The sequence below is a fragment of the Malaclemys terrapin genome, unplaced genomic scaffold (genome assembly GCF_027887155.1).
Source record: "Malaclemys terrapin pileata isolate rMalTer1 unplaced genomic scaffold, rMalTer1.hap1 scaffold_82, whole genome shotgun sequence".
In the NCBI taxonomy this organism is placed as follows: domain Eukaryota; kingdom Metazoa; phylum Chordata; order Testudines; family Emydidae; genus Malaclemys; species Malaclemys terrapin.
Window position 1 is genome coordinate 43717 of NW_026530228.1, and position 23296 is coordinate 67012.

At 61.9% G+C, this 23296-nt stretch overlaps 2 protein-coding genes across 2 annotated transcripts; both read right to left on the minus strand.

Annotated features, from left to right (window-relative positions):
- Positions 1-5675: 5675 nt before the first annotated feature.
- Positions 5676-15822, minus strand: LOC128829780 (IQ motif and SEC7 domain-containing protein 2-like). The gene is made up of 3 exons (XM_054015185.1): positions 14985-15822; positions 7842-7871; positions 5676-5790 (listed from the first exon to the last, which is right to left on the minus strand). Exons 1-3 carry the CDS (start codon positions 15785-15787, stop codon positions 5676-5678), a joined length of 948 nt encoding a protein of 315 aa, XP_053871160.1. The 5' UTR covers positions 15788-15822.
- Positions 15823-18927: 3105 nt separating this feature from the next.
- LOC128829781 (structural maintenance of chromosomes protein 1A) lies at positions 18928-23255 on the minus strand. The gene is made up of 9 exons (XM_054015186.1): positions 23107-23255; positions 22708-22861; positions 22075-22185; positions 21419-21575; positions 20941-21095; positions 20408-20559; positions 20165-20234; positions 19716-19826; positions 18928-19449 (listed from the first exon to the last, which is right to left on the minus strand). The coding sequence occupies exons 1-9, from the start codon at positions 23235-23237 to the stop codon at positions 19366-19368; spliced, it is 1125 nt and encodes a 374-aa protein (XP_053871161.1). The 5' UTR covers positions 23238-23255; the 3' UTR covers positions 18928-19365.
- Between the last annotated feature and the right edge of the window lie 41 nt (positions 23256-23296).

A 23296-nucleotide genomic window follows, 5' to 3' on the forward strand; every position in this document is an offset into this window, starting at 1 on the left:
GCCATATATTTCATGTGATAGCAGTCTCGGATGATGACCCAGCACATGTTCGTTTTAAGAACACGTTCACTGCAGAGTTGACAAAACGCAAAGAAGGTACCAATGTGAGATTTCTAAAGGTAGCTACAGCACTCGACCCAAGGTTTAAGAATCAGAAGTGCCTTCCCAAATCTGAGAGGGACGAGGTGTGGAGCATGCTTTCAGATGTCTCCGATGTGGAAACTACAGAACCCGAACCACCAAAAAAGAAAGTCAACCTTCTGCTGGTGGCATCTGACTCAGATAATGAAAATGAACATGCGTCGGTCTGCTCTGCTTTGAATCGTTATCAAGCAGAACCCGTCGTCAGCATGGAACGGTGGCCGAAGCATGAAGGGGCAGACGAATCTTTAGCAAATCTGGTACGTAAATACCTTGCAACACCGGCTACAAAAGTGCTGTGCAAATGCCTGTTCTCACTTTCAGGTGACATTGTAAACAAGAAGCCGGCAGCATGATCTCCCGTAAATATAAACATACTTGTTCATCTTAGCGATTGGCTGAACAAGAAGTAGGACTGAGTGGACTTGTGGGCTCTGAAGTTTTGCATTGTTTTGGTTTTGAGTGCAGTTATGTAACCAAAAAAAAATCTACATTTGTAAGTTGCATTTTCACGATAAAGGGATTGCACGACAGGACTTGTATGAAGTGAATTGAAAAATACTAGTTCTTTTGTTCATCATTTTTACAGTGCAAATATTTGTAATAAAAATGATCCTATAAAGTGAGCACTGGACACTTGGTATTCTGTGTTGTCATTGAAATCAATATATTTGAAAATGTAGAAAACATCCAAAAATATTTATAATCAATTTCAATTGGTATTCTCTTATTGATTAAAACTGCAGTGAAACATGATTCATTTTTGTAATCGTTTGACAGCCCTAATAGATAGATGTGTATATTTCTGTGTCTCTCTCTACATATAATACCTATGAATATTATATGATATTCATATCCACATGTAGCTAATATCTATTAATATTACATTATTCATAGCTAGCAAGAGAAGTATACACATGCATTTTTGATTGTAATACAGTACTCAGAGCTATTTGTGTATATGCCTGTTCCAAGGTGAATGTTATATTAAATTCATATATACACATATAGCTAGGAATTTGTAAGATTCCTAGTTATGTGTGAATATTTCCATGTATAGATAATGAAATATCCTATAGTATGAAATATAAATACAAGAGAAGAGACGATAGAAATCTCTCTATACATAACCTATATCATCTAATATTAACCCAGTACGGACAAATGATTATCTACCCTTTACTCTGTCCCTTTCGCTATGCAGAATAATCATAATGTTTAGAAATTTCTCTTAATTAGAGATCTATAAAGCGACCTCTCAAATACAAGGTAACACACCAGTTTTTCGCATACACACGATTCACCCAGATGTCCACTGAAATCATTGCTAAATTTGGTGTGTGAGTGTGTCCGTGTGTGTGTGTGTGTGTCTGTGTGAGTGTGTCCGTGTGTCCCTGCCGCAGGGGCTGAGACCTGCTATGTGTCTGTATTACATTTATAGCTGATTCTTCACCTGCCTGCAGCACCTGGTTATATTTCTTTCCCCAGCCAGACGCACGGGTGAGCTCCCATTGTAACACCGCATCTCACAACCCGTCTCCGAGACAATACACCCACAGAGAGCACGCCTTTGATTTTTTTCCCCCCTAAATGATTAATTCTTCCTGCAGGCGTAACTACCTTGGATTTTTTTTTTTCCGGGCAACTTTTTTTCAAATGATAACACAAAAATATCCTGCCTCCTCCACCCCAGATCAGACCACGGGCCCATCTACCCTGGTATCCTGCCTCCACCTCCCCAGATCAGACCACGGGCCCATCTACCCTGGTATCCTGCCTCCACCTCCCCAGATCAGACCACGGGCCCATCTACCCCAGTAGCCTGCCTCCTTCTCCACAGATCAGACCACGGGCCCATCTACCCTGGTATCCTGCCTCCTCCACCCCAGATCGGACCACAGGCCCATCTACCCTGGTATCCTGCCTCCTCCACCCCAGATCAGACCACAGGCCCATCTACCCTGGTATCCCGCCTCCTCCACCCCAGATCAGACCCAGGGGCCCATCTACCCTGGTATCCCGCCTCCATCACCCCAGATAAGACCACAGGCCCATCTACCCCGGTATCCCGCCTCCTCCACCCCAGATCAGACCACGGGCCCATCTACCCCGGTATCCCGCCTCCTCCACCCCAGATCAGACCACGGGCCCATCTACCCCGGTATCCCGCCTCCTCCACCCCAGATCAGACCATGGGCCCATCTTCCCCGGTAGCCTGCCTCCTTCTCCACAGATCAGACCACGGGCCCATCTATTCTGGCATCCCGCCTCCTCTACCTCAGGTCATTCCCATGGGCCCATCTACCCCAGTATCCAGTCTCTGGCGGTGGTGGCTGGCACCAGCTTGCCCTGAGGAAGGGGAAAACTCTGCCATGATGGGGTAACGGCCCCGCAACAGCTCGAGGCCAGGTCCCGCCCCAGCAGGGGGGGCGGCAGGGACACACACACACACAGTCTCTCTCACACACACCCGCATCCCTCCAGCTGCTCAATGATGACTCAAGCTCTAGCTATTAATTAATCCAGGAAACCAGGGGGGGATGGGGGAAAATTTATTTTAGTAACAACGCTGATTCCAGAGGGGGGCCCCCCCGGCTGTCATGGCAACCAGGGACTCCCCGTATACCCTCCCCCCACCTGGAAAATTCACCCGACCTCACCTACCACCCTCCATGGATCTCCCCCAGCCACCAGGAACACGGGCCAATCTATTTTGAGAAGGGGGGGTGTCTCTCTGGTTTGTTATTGTAGAGTCTCTGTGTCTCCCTGTCTGTTATTAGAGTCTCTCTGGTTTGTTACTGTAGGGTCTCGCTGGTTTATTATTGTAGGCCAGTCTCTCTGGTTTGTTATTGTAGGGTCTCGCTGGTTTATTATTGTAGGCCGGTCTCTCTGGTTTGTTATTGTAGGGTCTCACTGGTTTATTATTCTAGGCCGGTCTCTCTGGTTTGTTGTTATAGGGCCCTGCCAAATTCAAGGTCCATTTTGGCCAATTTCACGGTCACAGGGTTTTAAAAATCGTCAATTTTATGATGTTGGCTGTTGAAATGTGAAATTTCAGGGTGCTGTAACTGTCAGGGTCCTGACCCAAAAAGGAGGTGTGTGTGGGGGGGGGAGTCTGTGACGATGGGGGAATGTTCTTAATATTTTCTCTGAATACTGTGTGGGTGCCTCAGTTTCCCCTATGCACTTCTCAAGTCTCTAGGTGGGGGGATAAGGGGGGGTGATTGGTGCAGAGCCCGAGAGGGCCAGTGCGATGGTGTCTGCACAGAGAATGGCCAACGCCCTGTCTCCTGGCAACTAATGGCCTGGGCCCCTCCCCGGCAAGGTGCCAACTGAAGGTGTTGGAGAACAAAGGGATGAGGTGACCTCCTGGCCCGGGAAAGAGACAAAGGCCAGAGGAGGGGCTGGGGGGGGAGGCTGGGGGGGTTCACTTTGGAGCTGGCTGGGGAAACGGAGGGAGCCCCGGGGCTGGGGTCTCAGCTCCTTGCCCCCCAAGATGGACCTGACTGAGGGGATCCCGTTGTCTGTGTCAGACCGTGATCCTATCGTCTAATAAACCTTCTGTGTCCCCGGCGGGCGGAGAATCACGTCTGGCTGCGGAGTTGGGGGGCAGGGCCCTCTGGCCCCCCAGGACCCCACCCGGGGGAAGCGCACGGGGGGGCAGGGGAGGCCGAATGCTCCGGGGTCAGACCCGGGAAGGTGGCAGCTGTGGCAGCTTCTTGCCCGGGGACAGTCTGCTCCGAGAGAGGGGGCTCCCCCGAGTCCTCCCTGACTTTGTAGGGAGCCGCTCCGGAGCATTGCCCGGGGACTCCATGACAGGGTCACGAGGTTATTTGGGGGGGTGGGGTTGCTCTTACGTCTGTGCTGCTGCTGGGGGAGGCGCTGCCTTCAGAGCTGGGCAGAAGTCAGGGTGGCAATACCGTGACCCCCCCTGAAATAACCTTGTTACCCCCCGTTTGGTCTCCCCCGTGAGTATACAGAGGGTCGAGTATGTATAGGGTCAAAGCACCCAAAAGGCAGATTTCACGGGCGGGAGGCCAGATTTCACGGTCCGTGACTCGTTTTTCATGGCCAGGAATTTGGTAGGGCCCTAGTTTTTATCAGGTCTCCTTCCATAGGCTGGTTTGTTATTGTAGGGTGCCCTTTGCTGATGATGCCCCAGGCTCCAACTCCCCCCCAGCCCCGGCCCCGTTCTCCACCCCACACCCGGTGCTGGAGGGGCGGCGTCAAACAAAGCCAGACACAGGAGGGGGTCGTGAGGAAACTGAGGCAGAGGCAGATGAAGGAGGGAAGAGGCGGCTGCACCCCAGCGCCGTGGGAGCCCTCCCCATGCGGTGTTATGTGCGGCTGGTCCCCAGCTGTCGCGCCCCAGAGGTGGCTGCATCTCAGCACTGAGCGAGCCATCCCCCGGCCAGCCGGCGTTATATGCGGCTGTTCCCAGCTGCCCCAGGCCAGAGGTGGCTGCACCACGTGAATCTCGCCTACCGTAGAAACAGCTGTTGGGAGGCTGGCGCTGTGTATGTTTCTGGTTGCCATGGCAATGTATCCTGGCAGCCCAACATTGTCACTCCTCCTCCGAGCTGTCAGCTCCCCCCCCCCTCGCCCCCATGTCTCCTAGCAACGTCCTGCTACATGAACCTCGAGGTTCCACTACCACGCACCCCTAGCAACACAGCTCCCAGCCACTGTCTGGGGAGAGAACCCAGGAGTCCTGGCTCCCGCCCCCCCTGCTCTAACCACTAGCCCCCACTCCCTTCCCCGAGCCGGGGAGGGAACCCAGGAGTCCTGGCTCCCAGCCCCCCCTGCTCTAACCACTAGCCCCCACTCCCCTTCCAAAGCCAGGGAGAGAACCCAGGAGTCCTGACACCCTGGCCTCCCAGTCCAAAGTCATGATTGTATTCCAAACTCTTGGGGGGAGGGACTAGGTTAGAGCCAGGACTCCTGGGTTCTCTCCCCAGCTCTGGGAGGGGAGTGGGGGCTGGTGGGTCAGAGCCGGGGGGGCCTTGGCGTCTCCACCCCTGCCTGACAGCTCTGCTGCTCCTGCCAGCTGGCAGCGGGGCTTGGCCCCCTGCCCAGCTGTGGGGACGGGGTGGGACCGAGAGGCGTCCGCCGAATACTGCCATCTCGGGCGTGTTGGCCCCGGGCCGGGGCGACGGGGCCCCCTGGCATCATGGGGGAGGGAGGCAGCTCCAGGGGCTACACGCTCCCCCAACCCAGCCCGCGGTGGGGACAATCTTGTGCCAACTCCCTTCCCGCTCCCCAGGGGTATCGTGGCGAGACGGAAGCACCCAGGGTCCCCCCAACCCCTTTGAGAAGGGAAAGTCCCTGAGATTGGATAACGACCCGTCGCGTGACGTCTGATTGCCCGTCACCCGCCGGCCTCTCCCACCCCGCGGCGCACACGATTGCCCGTTGCGTCGCATTATTCGCACGACGGCCCGTCGCGTCGCACTGTTTGCACGACAGCCCGTCGCGTCGCACTGTTTGCACGACAGCGGAGGGGGCACGGCTCCCCTGGGCACGTAGCGAGAAAGTTACGGTACGACCACCAGCCCCTGCCCCGTCACGAAGCTGGCGGGTCTCCCAGCGCCCCCGAGTCCTGGCTCGACACGGGCTCGGCGCACGAGGGCCAGAGCAAGAGGGCACCAGCTGTCCGGGGAGCAGGATGCCCACATGAAGTCGAGACGGGGAGGGGAGGGCCCAGCAATTGGGACTTTGCATTCGGGCAGCAGGCGGCATCCAAGTGGTGATACTGCAGTAACCTCCCATCCCAACGTAGCGCAGCCAGATAACCCCCCGCCACCTGCAATACAGGGGAAGGAACATGCTCTGGGAGGGGAGCGGGGTCCAGTGGTTAGAGCGCAGGTTGCGGGGTTGGGAGCCAGGACTCCTGCGTTCTCTCCCCGGCTCTGGAAACAGAACCCATTTCCATCACTGAACACTCCTAGCTCCCATCTCACCCCCATCAGAGCCGGGGAGAGAACCCAGGAGTCCTGGCTCCCAGCCCCCCCTGCTCTAGCCACTAGACCTCCACTCCCCTCCCAGAGCCGGGGAGAGAACCCAGGAGTCCTGGCTCCCAGCCCCCCCTGCTCTAGCCACTAGACCTCCACTCCCCTCCCAGAGCCGGGGAGAGAACCCAGGAGTCCTGGCTCCCAGCCCCCCCTGCTCTACCCCACCAGCCCCCACTCCCCTCCCAGAGCCGGGGAGAGAACCCAGGAGTCCTGGCTCCCAGCCCCCCCTGCTCTACCCCACCAGCCCCCACTCCCCTCCCAGAGCCGGGGAGAGAACCCAGGCATCCTGGCTCCTGGTCCCCCGGACTCTAACCACTCTGTTATTTACATCAATATCTATCCACCGATCTGGCAGTGTTGTTTTAACACAACACACACACACAGTATCAATATGGTTGTATTTATAAGCAGCGGTTGTGTGTGTTATGTACAATATACGAACAGGGGAAAATCGGAAATAATTGCTTTGCTAATTACATAATTAGCAGAGGGAAATAATTCTATTCCCAGCCCGGGGAGGGGAGGGGAGTCTAGTGGTGAGAGCAAGGGGGGACTGGGAGCCCGGATGCCTGGGTTCTCTCCCTGGCTCCGGGAGGGGAGTGGGGGCTGGTGGTGAGAGCAGGGGGGGCTGGGAGCCAGGACTCCTGGGTTCTCTCCCCAGCTCTGGGAGGTGAGTGGGGTCTAGTGGTTGGAGCAGGGGGGCTGGAAGCCAGGACTCCTGGGTTCTCTAGATGTTTCCCATTCGTACAGGACACGATATGAGGGAACCAGCCCCAAAACTGACGCATTCGTTACAGAAGAGATTCTGGGGGCCGGCCAGGCAGCTCAGGACTTGAAATGTATCAGTAACGGGGTTTACTCTGCCACATCACCTACAGGCCGTGACTGAGATCAGGGCCCCGTCGTGCCGGGCGCTGCCCAGACCCCGACCGAGACCAGGGCCCCGTCGTGCCGGGCGCCGCCCAGTCGCCGACCGAGATCAGGGCCCCGTCGTGCCAGGCACTGCCCAGACCCCAACCAAGATCAGGGCCCCGTTGGGCCGGGCGCCGCCCAGACCCTGACTGAGATCAGGGCCCCGTCGTGCCGGTCGTCCTGACAGCCCCCTCCCCTATCATCTGGCCCCCTCCCCAGCCACTCAGCCCCAAGCCGCTGGCCCCCAACGTGCGACCCGCTTCGCCAAGCAGAACCAGGCCCCCGAAACTGCAGCCACGCTGGACGTGAGATCCCCCCGGGCACCCCCCCAGCCTCTGGCAGAAAGGGGGCACCCCCCAGACACACCACTCCTGGACACAGGCAGAGCCCCGGATGCAGCGCCCCCTGCGGGGAGAGGCCGGGAGCTCCTCTCACAGCCCTGCCCCCTACCCCACTCCCCACGGCGCCCCCAGCTGGCCGAGGCCGCGCTGCATGCTACAAATGCACCAACCTCACCGCCAAGGTCGGGGGGGGGACCCAGTCTTAAGCCCCGCCCGATCCAGAGTGAGGGGGGCCCCAGCCAGACGCCCGCCCGGGAACGACCAGAGATGAGCTGGGCCGGTCGGGCGACCGACCCAGCCAGCATCTGGTCGGGAGGGGGGGATCCATGGGCCAAAAGGGGCCGGGATCGGATGTGGGAGGGGGATAAAACAGCACCTGGAGTGGGGGGGCCGGGTGGGGGCGAGAGGACACGGAAAGCGGAGAGCGAGCACTGACCTGACGGTTCGGGAGTTGTCGCCGTCGGACCTGCGGAAGAGAGGGAGAGAGAGACCAGGATGAGCGACGGGCGGCCCCCCCAGACCCAAACACCCCTTGATCCAGCCCCCTCCCCGCCCCCCCGTCAGACCCCTGTCCCACTGCTCCTGAGCACCAACGGGACAAGGGAATCATTAAAGTCGCTGTGTCTTTTCTTTGCGGCTGGAACCCAGGCGTCCTGGATGGGGGGGAGGTGAAAGCCAGGGAGTGAGGGGAACCGCAGCTGAATCCCGACCCGCAGCCCCCAGCTACACCAGCCCTGGCCTCCCGCAGCTCTGCCGGTGCCCCTCACTCCTGACCTGCAGCCCCCACTAGCCCGGCCCTGGGCTCCCCCCAGCCCCTGCTGGTGCCCCTCACCCCAGACTCTGTTTCGGGGGGGGAGGAAGGGAAGGGAGTGGGCATCAAGCGCACGTAACTCCAACACCTGCCGAGCAGCGTCACACAACACTGGGGACTCAGTGGTTTAGGGACAGGCCCCTGCCCCATTCCCTGCCCCCCTGAGCCAGCCAGGCCCTGCCCTGGGGCCGGATGGGAGCCGGCGCCCCCTAGAGGGGACAGGCCCCAGACCCCATTCCCTGCCCCCCTGAGCCAGCCAGTCCCTGCCCTGGGGCCGGATGGGAGCCGGCGCCCCCCAGAGGGGACAGGCCCCAGACCCCATTCCCCGCTCCCCTGAGCCAGCCAGTCCCAGCCCTGGGGCCGGATGGGAGCTGGTCCCCCGTAGAGGGGACAGGCCCCTGCCCCATTCCACGCCCCCCTGAGCCAGTGTCCCCCTAGAGGGGACAGGCCCCGTGTTCCCCCCCACCCCCCGACACACGCGCACACAGTCTGCGTCCGGGGTCTGGCAGACACTCGGGGCTTTTCAATGCCAGAGAGGCCTTCAGGCAGAACCAAGCAGAGACACCAATTCATATGAGAGTAACATGGGAGGGGGGAGAGTAGGGTGACCAGATGTCCCGATTTTATAGGGACAGTCCCGATATTTGGGGTTTTTTCTTATATAGACTCCTATTACCCCCCTTCCCCATCCTGATTTTTCACACGTGCTGTCTGGTCACCCTAGGGGAGAGACTAGGCAAAATTAAACTGCTCGTTAACTAATGAGAGAAAAGTATGGACCCAGAGAGGATACAGTGGGGAAGATTCATAGTACCCAGGAGTCCTGGCTCCCAGCCCCCCCTACTTTAACCACTAGACCCCACTCCCCTCCCAGAGCCGGGGAGAGAACCCAGGAGTCCTGGCTCCCAGTTCCCCCTGCTCTAACCACTAGCCCCCCTCCTCTCCCCGGGCCAGGGAGAGAACCCAGGAGTCCGGGCTCCCAGCCCCCCCTGCTCTAAGCCACCAGCCCCCACTCCCCTCCCAGAGCCAGAGAGAGAACCCAGGAGTCCTGGCTCCCAGCCCCCCCCACTCTAACCACTAGACCCCACTGCCCTCCCCTTGCCGGGGGAAGAACCCAAGAGTCCAGTCGAGCGGCAGGGGTGAGGGGATGTGCAAGACACACAGACGGGGATCTGGGCTCAGGCCCTGGCATAAACTCGCCCGTGCGGAGCCGGAGGTGGGATCTGAGAGCGGCTGATTTGCAGCTGAGGGGGGACGGACGTCCGGACAGGACTGACAGAGCAGAGATGCCCCCAACCTGGGACCTTTCGCTCTAGCGGGCGCCGGCCCCAATCCGGCCCCAGCGCAGGGACTGGCTGGCTCGGGGGAGCGGGGAACGGGGAACAGGGCCCGGGGCAGGGGCTGGCTGGCTCACGAGAGCAGGGAACAGGGCCCGGGGCAGGGGCTGGCTGGCTCGGGGGAGCAGGGAACAGGGAACAGGGCCCGGGCCAGGGGCTGGCTGGCTCGGGGGAGCAGGGAACAGGGCCCGGGGCAGGGGCTGGCTGGCTCGGGGGAGCAGGGAGCAGGGAACAGGGCCCGGGGCAGGGGCTGGCTGGCTCGGGGGAGCAGGGAGCAGGGAACAGGGCCCGGGGCAGGGGCTGGCTGGCTCGGGGGAACAGGGAACAGGGCCCGGGGCAGGGGCTGGCTGGCTCGGGGGAGCAGGGAAAAGGGAACAGGGCCCGGGGCAGGGGCTGGCTGGCTCAGGGGAGCAGGGAGCTGGGAACAGGGCCCGGGGCAGGGGCTTGCTGGCTCGGGGGAGCAGGGAGCAGGGAACAGGGCCCGGGGCAGGGGCTGGCTGGCTCGGGGGAACAGGGAACAGGGCCCGGGGCAGGGGCTGGCTGGCTCGGGGGAACAGGGAACAGGGCCCGGGGCAGGGGCTGGCTGGCTCGGGGGAGCAGGGATCAGGGAACAGGGCCCGGGCCAGGGGCTGGCTGGCTCGGGGGAGCAGGGAACAGGGCCCAGGGCAGGGGCTGGCTGGCTCGAAGGATCAGGGAACAGGGCCCGGGACAGGGGCTGGCTGGCTCGGGGGAGCAGGGAACAGGGAACAAGGCCCGGGGCAGGGGCTGGCTGGCTCGGGGGAGCAGGGAACAGGGAACAGGGCCCGGGGCAGGGGCTGGCTGGCTTGTAGGCAGGGGAATGGGATGAGCTGGCTCCGGACCAGCAGTTCTGGCCTCTTGCCCCAGCGCACGGAGCCCAGTGGGGATCTTTCCCGGGAACAGGTGGCGCGGCGGCAGGGGCCGGGGGTCAGGCGTCATCGGACCACAGTTCCCACCGCCCGCCCCATCTGCTGCCACTTCCCATCCTCCGGCAGGGTGGGGGGACCAGCTGGCCCCATTAGCCTGAGATCTGAACCTCGAACCCATCGCCCCCTACTGGGGACAGGCCCCAGCCCCGTTCCCTGCCCCCGCTGAGCCAGCCAGTCCCTGCCCTGGGGCCGGATGGGGGCTGGCGCCCCCCCAGAGGGGCTGGACCCCCCCACCCCATTCCCTGCTCCCCTCAGCCAGCCAGTCCCTGCCCTGGGGCCAGATGGGAGCAGGGGTGTGATTCTGCAGCACCCAGCAGTCCACACGCTATATCTCAGTCTCCGCCCCTGCCCCCACTCCCTCCTCCAGATCCGGCCCTGTGGGGTCAGGGTGTTTTACAGACCTCCTCCGTGCTGGGAGATTAGTGGCTGCCATGTGGGATGGTAGGATAGCAACAGACTCCTGGGGATGGCTCTCTCCGCGCTGAGATGCAGCCATCTCTGGGGTGGGGAAGCTGGGGAACAGCCACACATAACGTCGCACGGGGACGGCTCGCCCACCACCTCTGGGGTAGGGCATCTGGGGAACAGCTCCACAGTGGTTTGGGACAGAAAGTGAAGAAGAAACCTGCCTCCCCGCCATGAAAATGCAGGGGAGGAGGCAGGGATCTCCTGAGTGTGGCTTGGCCCGGACGCCTGGGGTCACCCCGTACTCCTGGGGAAAGGCAGAGGAAGTGAAGAAGCCCAGACAGGACAGGTTGGGCTGGGAATGAGAAGGTGACATCAAGTCGGCGACAGCCAAGGGCAGCGTCACCCCTGGGCCGGATTCTGATCACCGCTCCCCCAGGGCCAGACTGGACGCAGCCTGACCACAAGGTTGCAAATGATCTCATCTGAAATAGGCCTTGGCTGGGAGCCAGGATGCCTGGGTTGTCTCCCCGGCTCTGGGAGGGGAGTGGGGGCTGGTGGTTAGAGCGGGGGGGGGGCTGGGAGCCAGGACTCCTGGGTTCTCTCTCCGGCTCTGGGAGGGGAGTGGGGGCTGGTGGTTAGAGCGGGGGGGGGCTGGGAGCCAGGACTCCTGGGTTCTCTCTCCGGCTCTGGGAGGGGAGTGGGGGCTGGTGGTGAGAGCGGGGGGGGCTGGGAGCCAGGACTCCTGAGTTCTCTCCCCGGCTCTGGGAGGGGAGTGGGGGCTGGTGGTTAGAGCGGGGGGCTGGGCTGGGAGCCAGGACTCCTGGGTTCTCTCTCCGGCTCTGGGAGGGGAGTGGGGGCTGGTGGTTAGAGCGGGGGGGGCTGGGAGCCAGGACTCCTGGGTTCTCTTTCCGGCTCTGGGAGGGGAGTGGGGGCTGGTGGTTAGAGCGGGGGGCTGGGCTGGGAGCCAGGACGCCTGGGTTCTCTCCCCGATTCTGGGAGGGGGGGAGCTCAGGCCCCTGCATTCCCCCGCCCGCCCCCTCAGCGCTCGCACTCCGGGTTCTGATGAACACCTCGGTGCAGAGTGGGCGGTAAAAGCAAGACAGATTTGTGCTGCTTTAAGTCACTTGCAGCAGCATCCAAACCACGTTGCTAATTTCTGAGCTGCGGGAGGAGGCGGTGCTGGGAAGAGAAGAGAACACGCGGCTGGAGCCATCAATTCCCACCTCGCACGCCCCACACGGCTCTGCCCGGCGCAGCCCAGCCGGCAGGGCTCGGGGAGGGTCCCCAAAGCCTGCAGAGCTTCCCAAAGGCCTCCCCCAAAATCCCCCTGGGGCCTCCAAGCTCACCAGATCGTCCCCAAAGTTCACGAAGCACATCCAATCCCTGCAAGCGACGTTAGAGCCTCACGCAAGCTTGCCAGGATCCCCAGATCTCCCATGAGATTACCAGATCCATCCTTAGGCCACAGGATCCCCCATAAGATCACCAGATCCATCCCCAGGCCATCAGATCCCCCGTAAGATCACCGAAACCATTTCAAGCTTGCCAAATCCTCCCTACAATCACCAGATCCCCATAAGATTCCCATAAGGTCCCCAGATCCATCCCAAGGTCACAGAATCCTCCCTGAGATCACCAGATCCCCTGTAAGATCACAAGATCCCCATGACATTGCCAGATCCCCCATAAGATCCCCAGATCCCCCAAACATCACCAGATCCTCCCCCAAGCTTGCCAAGTCCCCCAGATTCCCCGCCCCTGGGGATCACCAGATTGCCCCCAGCTCACACTGTGCCCAACCTAGGAGGAGATTGCCTACAACTCAGAAGTGGTGGGAGTGGGGGGTTGGATTTTATCGGGGCGATGTCTTGGAGTGACAAACGGAAGCACGGACAGGCCCCCCGACCGGAGAGGGCTGACAGGGCAGGGGGAAGGATCCGGGCCTTGGAAGAGCCGACGCGGGGCTGGGATCCCTTCAGAAACCAAACTGCAGCTGGAATCAGATTCCTTCCTAATTGGACACTAAAGCAATGGAACCCAGGAGTCCTGGCTCCCAGCCCCCCTCTACTCTCACCACTAGACCCCACTCCCCTCCCAGAGCCAGGGAGAGAACCCAGGAGTCCTGACTCCCAGCCCCCACTCTGCTCTCACCACTAGACCATGCTCCCCTCCCAGAGCTGGGAAGAGAACCCAGGAGTTCAGGAGAACCCACGCAAGGCCCTGCTATCCCCCAGCTGCCCATCACCCAAGCCCCCTGCTCTTACGTGTGACACTTTGCTCCCCACTCCCAGGGGAAGGAGGGGTATCTGGCCATTCCCCCCCCCCACCAAGTGCACCAACCAATCCAGGCTCCATTACCCCATCATCCAGCCTTGTTCCACCCCATTAGCCATGTACTCATGGGGGGGGGGAGCAGGGAGAAGGGACCAGGGGTACCAGGACAAAGCAAATCTACAGATGGAGACCCTCCCACACATGCATCGGGGTTAGGTTCTAGACCCCCCCTGCTGCCAAGAGAGTCCAGAGCACGTTCTAGCTCCCTCCTGCTAGCAGTTTCAGGAGCAGGCTCTAGATCCCCTGATTGTCAGGGTGTCTCTAGAACCCTCTGGGGCTTGAAGTCCCTGATGCGAGGTCTCAATCCCCCCCCCATGTTGCCAGGAGTATTGTGGCCGGCTCTAGAACCCACCTGCAGATGGCCATGGCAGGATCATGATCTAGAACCACCGGGAGTGGCAAAGGTAGCTCTCAAACCCCAGCTGCTAGGTGCCAGAGTCTGTGCTCTAGAAGGCCCATGCTGCTCTAGAGTCCTCATGGTACTAGGTAGGTTGGGACCATGATCTAGAAACCAGTTACTAGTCTTCATGAATGTAGACATGCTCTGGGTGTCTCTAGAACATCCATATAAGGGGACCAGGCTCTAGAACCTCAACTTCCATGACCCCCTGCTCCTTGATGCATTGGGGTGTCATCTCTATAACTTCCTGCTACCAGACCCCCCCCCATCTAGACAGGTCAGAGGAGCAGGTTCTAGAGCCCCCATCTGCTAGAAGTGCTGAGAGGAGACTCTAGAACTGTTGCTTCCAGATGCACTGCGGGATGCCCAGAACACCCCTGCTTCCAGGAGCAGGCCTGAGAACCCCCCGCTGCCAGGAGCACACCTGGGGCAGGTTCTATGATCCACTGCTTCTAGGCATGTCTGGGGTGTGATCTAGAACATCATACTTTCAGAGGTCCTGGAAAGAAGGCTCTAGAATCCACTGTTCCTTGTTGCATCTGGATCCTGGCTCTGGAACCCCTTCTTCTAGATTTCAGGAGACCAGGCTCCAGAATCCCTTGCCTTGAGACATGGAGAACCCCTTGCTTCTAGACACATCAGGGGAAGCTCTAGAGCCCCTGCTGCTGCAAGGCTCAGGGAAGACCCTAGGAAGCCTGGATGGGGAGCAGGACAGGTTCCAGGGAGATAGAGAGGGAGAGGTGGGATCTATTGGAAAGGGAAGGGGTCTATTCTGGATCAGGTGGAGGGGTGGATAGAAGAAAGCAGAGGAGGGTCTAGAGTAGGCTGGGAGGAGATGACTCTAGAGCAGGGTGGAGATGAGGAGTCCAGAGATGGGGCAGGTGACACTTGCAATAGTGGGGAAAGTAGAGGTATCTAGAGCAGAGGGAGACGGATCCAAGGATCTAGAACAGGGAGCATGGATCATAGCCAGAACAGGGAACCAGGCCATAGGCAGAGGGCTCTAGAGCGGGCGTCAGAGCAGAGATCCAGAGACCCAGAACAGTGTTAATCCAGGATCTACATCAGAGAAGAGAGGGATCCAGAACAGGACACTCCAGACTCCTAGAGCACAGACTGATCCGAAGCAGATCTCCCGAGTGATCTAGAGCAGGGTGGCTCCAGGACCTAGCGCGGGGGGAGAGAGATCTAGGGCGGGATCCAGAGCAGGGAGGGGATGGATCTAGAGCAGAAACCAGAGAAAAGAGGCCCAAGGATGCAGAGCAAAGCAGAGATCCAGGCATGGGGACCCCCTGGGATCTAGACCAGGGGCGGGTTCTAGAGCAGGGGCACAACTCCTTACTTTCTCTGCAGGGTGGTGGCGGGGCTGGTGCTGGCACTGGTGCTGTGGCCCCCGCCGGCTCCGGGACTGGAACTCCGCGACACGCCCCGGCTCAGCGGGCCCCGCTCCCTCTCCCGGGGCGGGCGGGGGTACTCCCGCTCCTTGTCTCGGTTCTGGTGGGGGCCGCTCCGCTCCCGGAGGGAGCCGCTGTCTCGGTGCAGCTGGCATTGGTCTCGGTAGTGGCCGTCCCGGTTCTGGTAGGGCCCCTCGCGGTTCCCGGGGTGCGGCTCTCGCTCCTTGTCCCGGTTCTGGTACGGCCCGTCCCCACGCTTCGGGTACTGGCCCTCCCGGTTCTGGTACTGCCCGTCCCGCTCCCCGCGGTTCTGGTACTGCCCTTCCCAGTTCTGGTACTGCCCTTCCCGGTTCTGGAACTGGCCGTCCCGCTCCATCCGGTTCTGGAACTGGCCGTCCCGCTCTGTCCGGTTCTGGAACTGGCCGTCCCGCTCTGTCCGGTTCTGGAACTGGCCCTCCCGCTCCGTCCGGTTCTGGAACTGCCCGTCCCGCTGTGTCCGGTTCTCGTACTCCCGGCCCGGGTGCTGGTGGCACGGCCCCTCCCGCTCCCGGCTGGGCTGCTCCCGGTTCTCCTCGCGCAGGTCCCGGTTCTCCTGGCTCAGTTGCTCCAGCTGCCCCTCCAGCTCCTCGATCCGGCGCCGCTGGGTCTCCAGCAGCTTCTGCTGGCTTTCGATGATGTTGTTGAGCTCGAGCAGGTACTCCACGGCCCGGCTCGGGCTGTCGGCCCCGGGCGCCCCCGGTCCCCCCTCCATGGAGAGGGACGCCCGCAGGAGGCTGCGCCCGGAGCCGTGCGCCCTGCGCCCCGCAATGATGGAGAGGGACTGGGGCGGGGGGGGCCTCGACCCGCCCCGCTCTGCCTCTCCCCCCGGGCCGGCTGGCGAGCCCCCAGGGGGCTGCAGGGTCCCGGCCGCCGCCGGAGCCTTGCGGGGAGCCCCGGGGGGAGGGGCCTTTTGCGGGGGGGGGGCCGCCCCGGCTGCTGCCTCCGCCGAGCGACGGCAACCGGAGCGCCCGCCCGCCGCAGCGCACAACCCACTGCGCACTGCCGGCGCGGCGCGCCGCCCTGCGAGCCCCGGCGAGCCCGAGCCCCGCCGGGGGGGGGGAGCCCCGAGCCGGGCGAGCCTGGGGGGACTGAGGCGAGCCCGGGGGCGAGCCTGGGGGGGGGCAAGCCTGGGGGTGCTCTGAGACATGCCTGGGAGAGAGGGGAGACTGAGCCGAGGGTGGGGGGGGCAGGAGGGGAGCCCCCAATTGAGATGGGGGGACAAGGGCAAGCCCTGAGCTGTAGGGGGGGGTGGAGCTGGGGATCCCCAGGGGGGCAGGCCAGAGTTGATCCAAACAGAGAGCCCCACAGCCCAGGGAGAGGGGCCTGGGCCCGCAGCTGGGGGTCAGGGGGCTGCCCTGGGGGTGGAGCCCCAGCCTGTGGGGTGTCCCCTGCTCCTGGGGTGAGTCGTCGGCCCAGCCCTGCAGGCCTCATGGATTGGGGCCAGCCGGCCAGAGAGGAGACAGGACTGGGATAGGAACACAGGGCTGGACCTGGGGGGCTTAGTCGGGATCAGATCTGTCACCCCTGGGGTACCCGGCTTCTCCCTGCTTAGATAACGGGTGAATTCCACTGCCATAGTGTGCGTGGGTCGGTGGGGGGCAGTATTGGAAGGCAGGATGGAGAGGGGAAACTGAGGCATTGGGCCCAAAAACACGATGCAGGGTGGAGTCCTGGCTCCCAGCCCCCCCCCCCCGCTCTAAACCCCTGGCCCCCACTCCCTTCCCAGAGCCAGGAGAGAACCCAGGAGTCCTGGCTCCCAGCCCCCTGCTCTAACCACCAGCCCCACTCCCCTCCCAGCGCCAGGGAGAGAACCCAGGAGTCCTGGCTCCCACCCCCCTGCTCTAACCACCAGACCCCACTCCCTTCCCACAGCCAGGAAAGAACCAGGAGTCCTGACCCTCCTTCCAGATGTCAGGTGTCCCAGGCCTGGGCCCGGGCATGGCTTAGAGGGGTCAGAGGTGAAGACCGGGCAGGAGGGCAAAGCAGCCAGGCCTGGGGGGAACCCAGCTCCACCCCCCTCTAGGGACTGATTGATTAATCTGGGCTAATGAATGAATCAGTCTCCTATTTCCAATGCACATACCACAGCAGCGAGTCCCTTCACCACCACTGGGGAACAGCCATACACGCCGGGCAGAGAGGGCTCACTCGGTGCTGAGATGCAGCCACCTCTGGGGTAGGGAACAGCGGCACATAACACCCCACAGGGAGGACTCGCCCAGTGCGGAGATGCAGCCACTGCTGGTTGCCAGGGGAGAGCACTCCCTCCCCCGGCACTGCTGCATTCTGTCCTTATCTTAGGGGGGCCCTGTTGCCCCCCAAGTAGGGTCAAGTGGTCAGAGCGGGGTACGGCTGGGAGCCAGGACGCTGGGGTTCTCTCCCCCAAAATCTCCTCCTGCCAGCCCACTTCCAGAACTCATCTGCCAAAAATGCCCCAACCCCTCAGGACCGTTCACCCCACCCAAACTGTGTCCCTCCCTGCCCCCCTTCCCAACATCCTGAGCCAGCGGCCTGGGTTTGTGTGTTGGGGGGAGGGCGGGCAGCGACATTCAGCCCCCCCCCCGGTGCATCAGGGGCTGGTACCCTATAATCACCAGCAGCCATGTGCATGGGGGGGGGGGGGAAGCTGAGTCAGGCAGGCAGGGGGTGTGGCTGTTTGTGGGGGGGAATGACACCAGGACTAAACCCCCCCCCCAAAAAAAATATACCCAGACTCATCCCATGCATAGTCCAGGGGAAACTGAGGCACAAATACAGGAGGTGAACGTGCCCCTATGGATTTTATGGCAAAATGAGGTGTCCTGGCTCCCAGCCCCCCCACCCTAACGCACCAGCCCCCACTCCCCTCCCAGAGCCGGGGAGAGAAACCAGGGGTCCGGGCTCCCAGCCCCCCCTGCTCTAACCCACCAGCCCCCACTCCCCTCCCAGAGCCGGGGAGAGAACCCAGGAGTCCTGGCTCCCAGCCCCTCACACACACATCAGGGAATGGCTGACGGGAAAAGTAAGTTCAAAGGTTATACCCTCCCCTCCCCACCCCCAAGCCAATAGTTTATGCAGGCACCCAGGGGCCCTGTTACCACAGAAACAAAATGCGAATAACTTTACTGCTAATTAGGGATTTAACCCTTAAACACTGCAGTTAACTGCGGAGGGACAGCTCGCCTAGTGCAGCCAGCTCTGGGGTGGGGCAGCCGGGGAAGAGACCGACATCCCACCACGCGAGGGGCTCCTGTCTGGGGGAACGTATCTTTGGGGACACCCCGCTTGCCCCATACGCTCCTACCCCTCGCAGCTCGGGATGACGATAATGGACTCCAATCCACTCTCATGTTTCAGGGGGCCAGGCGGGTGCCTGGAGGGGTCAGGCAGGTTATTTGGGTCCCTCCGCCCCCAAGCTGCCCTGGCACCAGGACAGAGGACGGGGGGCTGAGCCGCTCTGGGGTGCCGGTAGGGGAAGTCACATGAGCAGGGAGCTGGCAGCACCTGGCCGGTCTCACCTGATTTCCTGCCACCTCACGGATCTAGGCCAGGGTTGGCACTTTCTGGTACCCGTCCCATGCCCGGTTCACAGCTCCGTGCCCGGAGGGCTGCGATGGCGGAAATCAGACCCACAGGCCCAGCCTGCCCCACATCTCCCAGACCAGGCCCCCAGTACCCCTCCCCATCTGATCAGCACCCCCATTTTGCCCACCTCCCAACACAGCCCCCTGGCTGGTACCCAGGGCCTCACTCCAGGACACATGCCCCCCTGGCAGGGGGATATCCCACACAGAGCAGGTCTGATCCCCGCCAGCAGGGGGCGCATGCCCACACCACCCCAGCCCCCAAAGATTGACCCACTAGCCATCCAGGGAAGGGAAAATCTGGTTTATTTTGTTGCAAAAAGACACATTTGACACACACACACACACACACACACACACACACACACACGACTCGAAAAGCAGCAGCCTGGTGACCCCCCCCCCTTCCCGCCCCCCAACTGCCCCCTAATTCCAGCCCTCCCAGGCTGATCCCCCAGGGGCTGGTTTTAAAAAGCAAGTTAAATAGCACGATTCTAAAAATAGCATCGGAGGGGGTGGAGGGAATTGAGGCCCCCCCGGGGATAAAACCGCTCCCCCCAGTGATGTGGAGTCAGGTGGCCCCCACCCTAGAGACGGGGGGTTAATAGCAGTCCGGGGGGACAGGGGCATTGGCAGAGGCAATGAAATGGTTAAAAATAAATGGGGGGGGGGGTTAACCCATCACATCCCCCCACCCCCCACCCCCCCGTGGCAGCATCCAGCCGGCTTATTGCTCGTTGGGGTTCGGGTTGGCGTCGGGGTACTTGGTGAGGTCAAAGGTCAGCACTTTGCTGATCACGCAGTCCCCTTGCTGTGGAGAGAGGGGGAAAGGGGGGGGTCAAAGATGGATCAAAAAAGGGGGTCACTTACCCGCACCCCCCCACTGAATGTGTGCACCCCCCACCCCAGGCAGGGCCGGTGGTCCGTGCTGCCCCCCCAATGCCCTGCCCATCCCCCCGCACCTCTGCCCCCCGGATCCAGGCAGAGACAGGCCCCCCATACCCACCCCCAGGGGCTGGATGGATTGGCCAGCGCCCCGGACCCCAGCAGAGAAGTGGGGGACAGCCCCCCCCATACCTCAGGGTAGACCCCAATCAGGCTCTCGGCCTTGGTGTAGAATTCCTCCTTCAGCGAGATGACAATGGCCTGGAAGTTGCAGGTGGACTGCTCTTTGATGTAGTTGGCCACCTGTGAGGGGGATCAGGGGGAGGTGTCAATGGGGGTCCCCTAAAACCGCCAGCCCACTCCCTCCCCCCAGACCCAGCTCCAGATCTTCCCCCCAAACCCTCTAATCTACCGGGGGTCAACAGGGCACCCCCTTCATGACCACCTCCCCCAAATCTTTCTCCCTAGAGTCCCCAGCCCCAAACTCTCCTGCCCCATCACACCCAAATCCCCCGCGTCCCCCCAAACCACTTCCCTTTCCTCTACCCCAACCCCCAGCTGCTGCCTTGCCCCCCAGCTTCCCTCCCATCACATGGCCCATGGAGGCCCCTCGCTATTGGCCCCCCATCAGCCCCACACACCTTCCCGATATTGGTGTTGTCCAGCGCAGCGTCGATTTCGTCCAGCACAAAGAAGGGGGCAGGTTTGTAGCTGGGGAGGGACCGGAGACGAGGGGGTGATGGGGAGTTCGCCAATGACCCTGCCCCACAGCCCCCTGCTCTCAACCACTGGACCCCACTCCCCTCCCAGAGCCAAGGAGAGAACCCAGGAGTCCTGGCTCCCAGCCCCCCCACTCTACCCCACTGGGCCCCAGCGTCCCCTACCTGTGGATAGCAAACAGAAGGGCCAAGGCTGCTACAGTTTTCTCCCCTCCGGACAGGTTGTCCATGGGCCGGAACCGCTTGCCAGGGGCCACACAGTTGTAATTAATTCCATCCAGGTACGGCTCTTCGGGGTTCTCCGGGCCCAGGAACGCCTACAGAGGGGGGATGGGAGAGGCAGTAAGGGGTGGGGCCCGAATGAGGCGGAGCCTCCAGCCCCACATCCCAATTTTCAGATTACAATAATACTAAAGTTTCTAGTCCTCGTGACTGGGGAGAAAAGCTCAAAAAGGCGACGGTGCCTGAGCCTGCTGAGAGCCTGAGCCGATCACTCGCAGAGGTGTGAACTGCCACATGCATCTCAATGGGGGTTAACTCCCAACCCAGCATGGCTGAGGGGTGGGGGCGCCAGCTACCTTCTCAGAGGACAGATGCTGCCTTTCTGGGACGAAGGTGGGGTCAGGACGGAGTCACAGGGGGTCCCAGATGGGGCAGGGAAGGCGAGGGCGGGGGGGCAGAGAGGGCACGGAGCTCACTTGGGCGCTGCTGTTCCGCGACAGAGCCTTGTAGATCTCGTCTATGTTCGTGGCCACGGACTCGAAGCAGGCGTTGAACCGGTCAAATCGCTCCTTCTTGATCTGCTCAAACGCCTGCTTGGCCTTCTTGGCGCGCTTCCGGGCGGCCTCAAACTCTGCGGGGTGGGGGTGTGGAGAATGGGAACCCAGGCATCCGGGCTCCTGTCTCCCACCCCCCTCCCCCCGCTCTAACCACCAGACCCCACTCCCTTCCCGGAGCCGGGGAGAGAACCCAGGAGTCCTGGCTCCCAGCCCTCCCTGCTCTAACCACCAGTCCCCACTCCCCTCCCAGAGCCGGGGAGAGAACCCAGGAGTCGTGACTCCCAGCCCCCCTGCTCTAACCCCCCACCCCCCCACTCCCCTCCCAGAGCCGGGAGAGAACCCAGGAGTCCTGGCTCCCAGCCCCCCCGCCCCGGGATGGGACCCAGGCGTCCGGTACCATCGGAGGTCTCCTGGAACTTGTCCCGGACACTCTCCAGCTTCTCCATGGCCTTCATGTTGGGGGCGGCGATGCGCTGCAGGACGCTCTGCTGTTCATTCAGCTTCTGCTGCAGCTGGTTCATCTCCTGCTTGATCTCGTCCTCCGCCTGGGCGTCCTGGGGGGCGGGGCAGAAAGGGGGAGTGGAGCCAGCCACTCTCATGCCCCACCCACCTCCCTCCATGGGCCCCTCCGGCCCCATAGCTCACCTCCCCCCGATCCATCTCACGGGCCTCAGAGGAAGGTGCAATTGACACTGGGGGTGGGGGAGGAGCATTTCTTTCTGGCTCCACCTCCATCAGTTAGGGAGGCGGGGCTTATGCCTTGGAGGGCGGAGACTTGAGACCCCTCATCTGTTTTACAACCAACCGATCGTCGCCATGGAGACCCTCGTTGGCCAAGGAACCCTCCCAACCCCTGCCCAGTGGCGAGGAGTCCCGCAAGGGAATCTGGGCAAGGTTGCTGCAGCGGGATCTCCAGTGGCGAGGGGTCCCACAGGCCCTGCCCATGGAAATCCCGCCCCCAAGCCCTGTGCGCCGGGGAGTCCCGCAGGTCCCGCCCATGGAAATCCCGCCCCCAAGCCCTGTGCGCTGGGGAGTCCCGCAGGCCCCGCCCACCTTGAGGTCCTCGGACAGGTCGCTGTAGTCGATCTCGATCAGGGCCTCCCGGGCGTACATGTTGGAGGTGCGCTGGGAGCTGCTGACGGGCTCCTCGCCGTGCGCCCCGCCCTGGGGAGGAGACGGGGGGGGGGGGAGAAGAGGTGAGCAAAGGAGGGACCAGGAATCACAGAGCCCTCCCCCTCTACAGCCCCTCCCCCTCCCCCTAGTGCCACTCATCCTTTGAAGCCCCCTCCGCTCCCCGCCCCCCCACCTCCGATTCCTCCAGCCCCCATCTGTACCACCACAACCCCCCGCAGCACCCACGCCCCCACCTCCCCCACCCCCATCTGTACCCCCATAACCCCCACCTGCAACACCACACCCCCTCCTCCCCCACCCCCCAATTGTACCCCCACAACCCCCCCGCAGCACCACGCCCCCCCACTCCTCCAGCCCCCATCTATACCCCCCCACCCCCCCCCACAGCATCACGGCCCCCCCCGCCTCCCCCACTCCTCCAGCCCCCATCTATACCCCCCCAAACCCCCCCCCGACAGCGTCACGGCCCCCCCGTCTCCCCCACTCCTCCAGCCCCCATCTGTACCCCCAAACCCCCCCCCCAAGCGTCGCGGCCAGCCCCCCCGTCCCCACCTCCTCCTGGCTGATGTCGTCCATGCTGCCCTTGGCGAGGGGCAGTTTGATGTCCTGCATCTTGCAGGCCTGCAGCAGGTTGTGGCGGTCGCTGCGCTTCTGCTCCAGCTTCGTCTCGATGGCCGTCACCTCCTTCTGCAGGTGGGTCATTTCCCTGCGGGGCAGGGGGGCGGCCCGGGGTCACTGCTGGCCCCGCCTCCAATGGCTGTCTGTCATGTGCTGGCCCTGCCCCCTTCCACGCCCCCCTGGAGCCAGATCACTGACTGGACCCACCTCCAATGGGCATCTACCATGCACAGCTCACTCCCTGGCCCCGCCTCCAATGGTGAGCTATCAGTGCAGTGGCCCCACCCCACATGGAAATGGTCTCCCTGGCCCCACCCCCTGGCTGTCACTCACTTGTTGGCCCCGCCCAGCTTCTTGCGGATCTCCTCCATCTCGTGGTTCTTGTCGTTGACCTCTGATTTCTTGGCCAGGTGCTGGTTCTTCAGGTCCTGCAGCTGGGCCATGGTCTCATCGATGATCTTCATGTGACGCTGCTCCTCCTGCACGAGGGGGGGAGAGAGAGGAGTGAGCCCCGCCCACCAGA